Source organism: Diachasma alloeum, unplaced genomic scaffold (genome assembly GCF_001412515.2).
Source record: "Diachasma alloeum isolate Michigan unplaced genomic scaffold, Dall2.0 Dall_scaffold_00308, whole genome shotgun sequence".
NCBI classification, from domain to species: domain Eukaryota; kingdom Metazoa; phylum Arthropoda; class Insecta; order Hymenoptera; family Braconidae; genus Diachasma; species Diachasma alloeum.
This window is the reverse complement of record NW_021680447.1, coordinates 1,334,036-1,340,723: the sequence shown is the minus strand read 5'-3', so window position 1 is coordinate 1,340,723 and position 6,688 is coordinate 1,334,036. Positions and strand designations below refer to the sequence as shown.

At 33.3% G+C, this 6,688-nt stretch overlaps 1 protein-coding gene across 1 annotated transcript; it reads right to left on the bottom strand.

Annotated features, from left to right (window-relative positions):
• Positions 1-2,431: 2,431 nt before the first annotated feature.
• On the bottom strand, positions 2,432-5,287 carry LOC107039814 (methylenetetrahydrofolate reductase). The gene is made up of 4 exons (XM_015259630.1): positions 5,070-5,287; positions 3,951-4,171; positions 3,122-3,282; positions 2,432-2,758 (listed from the first exon to the last, which is right to left on the bottom strand). The coding sequence occupies exons 1-4, from the start codon at positions 5,285-5,287 to the stop codon at positions 2,432-2,434; spliced, it is 927 nt and encodes a 308-aa protein (XP_015115116.1).
• Positions 5,288-6,688: the final 1,401 nt, after the last annotated feature.

Below are 6,688 nucleotides of genomic sequence, written 5' to 3'. Positions count from 1 at the left end.
TTTATCTGTATAGATGAAAAATGACTGTCATTTTTTCTTGACAAGTTGTGATGGTCACAGAAGGGGGAGGGGGAATTGTGACAGCTGTCATGAACGCCTCGTCATGTGACCGTCAATGACGGTCACATGACCGTTATATGACGGGTCATGTGACGCATTTGCATCTCTAGTCGTGCCCACGTGGAGAATTACCACGTGGTAAGCACGTGGGTAAGGGTCCTTTATTTTACCTCCCGTGGTGAGAACGTTGTTTTTCGTCACGGCGTAGGCGGAAAATGTGACCTTTCCGCCCGCCGTGGCGAAAAACATTATTTTTGCCGAACAGAGATCGGCAATAATATTAAATTTTGACAATATTAAAAAGGGATTACCTCCCTAGATTGTTCAAAGTGAAACTATATTTAACAAATTTAAAATATAGAATTTATTAGCTACATTTTTCGATTGATGGTGAATAAAATATTTGATAACACTGAAATGTAATTTTTTTAGTTAACGGGCTAATTCTAAATTTCAAAAACGCTCTTTGAAAATGTTCAGCTTTTTTCAACGTTTTTTTGATTGTACAATGATAATTTTTGTACACTCCAGGGCTATGCAAAACTGAATAGCAATTCTAGATCATTTCGAATTAGCGAAATAAAAAAAAAACAAGATCACGTTCGAAAGATAATCCACCCGAGCCTTAAGTTTTTAATGTTTGTAATTATTGAGAGAGTTCGCTCAAAGTCGTAACTGACGTGATCCTCTTCTAGAGTAATATAATTGCCACGATTGAAACCTAATTAGGCGCGTCTGGGAATGACTCGACTGGAGAAATACGGTTTTGAAAAAATGATGAATACTTCTCTTAAGTAAATGGGTTTTTGGCAAAACTAGTTTTTTTCTCTACGCATGGGAGCCATCATATCTCCATTTAGGTGATTCTATCATTTTAGATCCTACCACGAAACTCGAATTTTCCTTAACCGTCCAGCCATTGACCTGTTCACCACATCCGTTTCGTGACTTTTAGAAACTATCTGTGAAGTCTCTGCATCAATTTTGCTTTCGAATGGAAATTTTGTAATCGTCCGTTTTGAGGAGCTTCCAATTTCACTTGGAAATTGTGTTGAATGTCATGAAGCGGGAAGATATGTGCCCATCCGCATGAAAAGGGCCCACTTTGTTGATATGGAGTGGTGGATACTTCGATAATATTGATACCATTCTGCGGATTTTGAGCCCAAAATAATCCTGATAGCGTGAAAAGTGACGTCGCCAGAGAAGATCAAAAAAATAATTTAACATCGATTTCAATGGGAGTTGCGGAGACAAAAACGTGAATATTTCCTAAACTAGAATCGGCAAAGTGGGCCTTTTTCATGCGGACGTTCACATATAATATTCTTAGAAAATGTGTGCGTATGTATATGTGGATTGTTCGGATTTTTTTTATAAATCTTCATGAAAAAAAGAGTAAAGTTCGAATGAAAAATATGAAATTTTGGGGAATAATTGGCGTTGCTTGGGAGCATATCTGGGAAAAATTTCAGCTCAATCGTTCAAGCCGTTTTGTTCGAGTTGTGCGAGCGAAGCGAGCGACCGGTTCTTCATTTCTACTGGGAGTTGGGGGTTAAAGGAGACTTTGAGATTAGGTTTGAGCAGATTTCCTGGGCTATTGGCAGACTGGAAAATGAAATGAAGAGGTTTTTGGTTTATTTTGAGAGACGAATGTTGAGATTTTGCTTGTTTTTTAACATTTTTGCAAATGAAAATGGAATGAAGAGCACCGGCATTTCTATTTTTTTTAGAATTATTTATTCCATTCTTCAATTGATTGGATTTTCGTGACAGTCTAACACCGCCTCAGCATTTTCGTGACAAAACGATTCATTTTTGGATACATTTGATGCATTAAAACATTATCTAAGGAAATTGTAATCCCTACATTCCATTTACACTTCATTAGAATAGAATAGAATAGAATATAATACTTCATTTCCACTTCAGTAGATTTTCATCTTTAGAAGTGAGAGATATTTGAATTCTTGAAATTGAAAATATTAATTTATGACCTGAGATAAATAACTAAATAAATAAACATTTGAATTTCATTCTTTTCGAAAGATAGGAGAGAATTGTGAGAATAAATCTGCATTTCAAACTTTAATTCACATAATTCATGACTTTGCCTATTGTTTCTGGATGTAAAGTGATGAATAATTGAATTTCCTCTTTCTCCTGAAAATTTCAGTGAATAAAGACGATAAATCTGTACATCAATAATTTATTTTATGAATTATTCAAATTCATTGACTCGAACCTCTTCATTTTCCACTTCAAAGAACGTCTTTAATATTCTCTCAATCCACTTTTACACTTGACGATTCTGTCTATTATAAAAAAAATTATGCAAAATAATGGATGACCACTACAGATACATTGAAACTCACTTGTTGAGAGTGAATAGATGATATCCGTGAACGACTCCACTGGACAGGATTTCCTTCGCAACTCTCGTTGCCAGATTAATCCCATAATCTCTCACTTCTCCACCCTTCTCTTTAATTTTAGATAAGTCTTCATGGATCTTTTTGGGAACCGTCAGATTGCAAATCCTCTCCAGTTTCATAAAAGTCCTGTAGTTCGATATTGGAAAAATTCCCGGAATGATTGGAACGTCTATTCCACACGATCTGCATGCTTCGACGAATCGTATGAATCTTCCCGATTCGAATAGAATTTGCGTTATTATGAAGCTGGCACCAGCGTCGACCTGAATATTTTCACTCATTAGTTGCTGTGTTCAAGCGAAATGACTCTCAGATGATTTATTAACGAATATTATGGAATCTAGTGAACATTCCCATAAGGAAAATTCAATAGGAAAAAAACGAAAATCATCAGAATCAATAAATTCTCATTTTTCTATAGAACTTTTTCTGTCGATTTTTTTTTTCTACAGAAATTTCTCAACGGAATATCTCAACAACAAGGATAAATTGTCCGCTAATAAATTTTTTTTTATTCTTTAATTTTTTCACTGAGATACGAAAGACAGAGTGGTGAATATTGAAAATTTATGCTGAAAAATAAAAATTTCGTTCTCAATGGATTTTTTTTTGTTGATAAACCTTGCCTTTTTTCTGAGGTAATAAAGATCAGATTCTTTCGAAGGAGACTCTGGGTGGGTGTCTGGATATCCTGCAACTGCAATACAGAATTCATCGTTGTACAGACTTCTGATGAATTTAATCAGATCTACAGCGTACGTGAAGTCTGTGTGGTCTGGAGGGTCGTCTAAGCAGAGTGTTAATTACAGAATTTAATAATATGATGTAAATAAGGTTATTTTACTACATGCATAATCAGTTGATAATATCAAAGGAATTTATATTATTAAATTAATCATTAATTTTGATTAGATTCTGTTCCTTTAAATGGCTGGCGTTGCACGCTGCTGAGAGTGTCGGAGTAATTAATATTTTTTTAATTGAGCTATTCGTCGAAGACAAAAGGGTTGAAGTGGAGAAGATTTGAGACTGTTATTTAGTTCTTTGAGGAGTCAAATAACTTTGGTAATTCATGATTTTTGGGGGAAGAATTGCCTGACGAACGCCGACCGTTGGGGACGCCATTTTCCCACAACGAGAATTTTAGGGGAATTTTTCAGTTGACGAGACTTCTTTGATCAGTGAGGGGTAAAGGAAGAGGAAGATGTCGCATTTAAGATATCATTAATTTTGATTAATCAATTTAATCAAATTTAAAATTATTTATTTGATATTCAATCGAAAATTCAGATTATTAATTATTTTATTAGTTAATTTTAGTAATTTCAATCTTTAATTAAGTGTAACAAACTTTAGTAATTTACGGATAATTTTTATTTATATTATCATAAATTATTATTAGCGATCCCTGAGATTAATAAATGTAAATATGGGATGATAGCACTTCCTACGTACCTCCACGAACGACAAATAAATTCCTAATCCCGAGATCCAAAACTTTCTTGAGAATCTGTTCTACATCACTGCGTCTCAAACCCTTAGCGCTCAGATGGAGAAGAGTATTTTTTGGAAATTGGGGAACAAGTTGGAGAGGCAGAAAGCTCTCCGCAGATGTTCCATGCCAGGTGAGTGCAAAAAATAATGGGACGAATTCGCTCTTTGCTTCTCTGAAAAAACTATCGAGGGAAATGTGAAATGAAGAATTGAATTGTTGCGCACGAAAAAATATCATAGAAAAACGTTGCAATTTCTATAGAAAATACTTCGAGATTTCTATTGAACTTCAATTGAAAATTCTTTAGTTTTCGGAGGATTTCATTGAAGAATTCCATAGCTTTACTGCGTTTTTTTTCTATAGAAAAATGGAGAATAGAAATTATTTTATAGACAATAATAGTAGGATTTCATCTTTCTATGCGATTTTTTCTATTGAGAGATTTTCCATAGAAATTCGTTGACTGAAATTTTCCAAGGTTTTCCAATCGATTTTTCTTGTCTTTTCATTGAAAAATAAATTTAAAAAACGTAAAAAATTTAACTGCGAAATTTCTATGGAAAAATCGAATTCCGTTAATTTTTCTTAGAGAATATTTTCCACTGAACATTTCTAATAAACTTGAACATTTCCTTTGAAAAAAAAACTGGTAGATAAACTGCGGAATTTTTCGGTAGAATCTAGCAAAAATTAATAGAAAGTTCAATCGAAATCCAACTCAAATTCGGTTTTATCAATCGTTATTAACACATTCCTCAATTTTATCCATTTCATATACGTCTTTTCAATCTTTAAAAAGAATAGAAATCCCATAGAATTTCCCATAGAATTCGCTAGGTTTTTCTACGAAATTTTGTTATAATTGTGAATTATTAATTATTGGATAATATGAAACGTCGTAACCAACAAAGCCCGATAATAACTGGAACATGAAAAAGTTTAGCAAGATATTATTGAAATTACACAAATGATCTTGTCTTTGACGATTAATTTTTAATAAAATAAAAGCGCGACTAGGTTCCATGACCCGACGATTCACCCGATTTCGATTTATTTGACTCCCTTAATTCCACTATTACCTTTTATAAGCCTCTTCTTCTCCCCCCTGAGAGACCAACTCAAAACTGTGATAAAATTGTTTCTCTCTTTCCTTCGCTCTAATCGATTCCCCAATATGGACTGGTGCAGTTGGTCCATTTGAATTAAAACCTGATGTATTGACGAGACTCGCCGCTGAGCTTTCATCTAAAATCGGGTTTTGAGGATTTGTCCTGTCCTCCAGCAAGAGGTGCCTCATGATGCTACTGTCGATTCTCGTCGAGAACTATTCACCAGTGGAAAAACACTGCAGGAATGATGCAAGCGCTTATACTCTCCGATGAAACATGATGGAGGAATCTAATAGAGTAATCCATATCTGACTAATAGTCAAATTCGACTTAAACTATTTTGCCGTTCCGCTATCAAATTCTATTTCGTAATAAATAAAATCGGTAATTCTCGTTCAAAATATTCCATGCGATTGTGACGTATTCGATGATTTAATCGAACTAATTTTTACTAAAATATCCTACTCCCCCGACAATTCCATTTGTAATTGCATTCCTCAATAAATAGAATTAATAATAAATCGTCAGAAGATTTCTGTTCAGTTCTGTCGGAGTCCAAAAATAAATACTCAGTAAAAAATATATAGTCAGCGATATATTCGATGATTTATTCGAATTAATTTCCTCTAAAATATTCTACTCCCGTAATAATTCCATTGATTATCCCATTTCTCAGTAAATCGAATTAATAATCATCGTCAGTATATTCCCGTTCAATTCCATCGAATTCAAAAATAAATAGTCAATCCGTAAATATTCGATGGTTTACGGATACCCAAGTACTTTGGCTATTTTTTCTCCAGTGAAATACTCTTCTACTTTTGTAGTCGAACATCAGATCTTCCATTTGAGTCCCATTTGACCCCAAGTTTCCGGACATTTTACAGTGATTTTATTATTTAAACTCTGTAAGTCTGAATTTGAATCTCAATACTGAAACGTTAGCAAAAATTTTTAAAATCAGAAAAAAAATTACAAAGTTTACTTTTGGAAGAAGATTGATGAAATTATTAAAAAATTACAATTTCATTGAGAATTACGCGAATTTTCTATGAATAATTTATAAACAATCAATTTTCCACCATAAAAATCATTTGTTCGGAATCGTAACAAATTTAGGGGAGGGTACGGTAAAATGGACACTTTTGACTTTTTTAAAAATATTCATAACTCAGAAACAGATTTATCAATTGAGCTCAGTCTCAGCTCATCATAAAGAGGAATCACTGTTTTTCAATTGAAAAATAAAATTATTCCATTTCATAAACAATTCAACACGTCATGAATATACCCTCCCATTAATATTCAGAATTTTCCCAGAAATTTAATTCATGCCTAAAAAAATTAGTTTTCCGAAAGTTTAAACAATCTCAATTATTTATTGATGAATGATGTTTATTTCCAACCGTATGGCTTGACGCCTTTTACAGTGCAATTATTTATTTATAAACAATGAATGTTTAAAAAATAATAATCTATGCAATCTATCTATCTAATCTATTCTCCCCCAATTCAATTGACAAACTTGATGATTGAAAATGGTTGAATCTATAGTGAGGTCTGTACTAAAACTAAATTCAATTGAATGA

What these genes read in the sequence shown, in the direction of transcription:
- LOC107039814 (XM_015259630.1), bottom strand. Translation starts at nt 5,287, where the DNA reads ATGAGGCACCTCTTGCTGGAGGACAGGACAAATCCTCAAAACCCGATT. An exon ending in GAAGAAGAGGCTTATAAAAG is followed by an intron (nt 4,172 to 5,069) that starts GTAATAGTGGAA and finishes TTCCCTCGATAG; the next exon opens with TTTTTTCAGAGAAGCAAAGA. An exon ending in TTTATTACCTCAGAAAAAAG is followed by an intron (nt 2,759 to 3,121) that starts GCAAGGTTTATC and finishes GAAAATATTCAG; the next exon opens with GTCGACGCTGGTGCCAGCTT.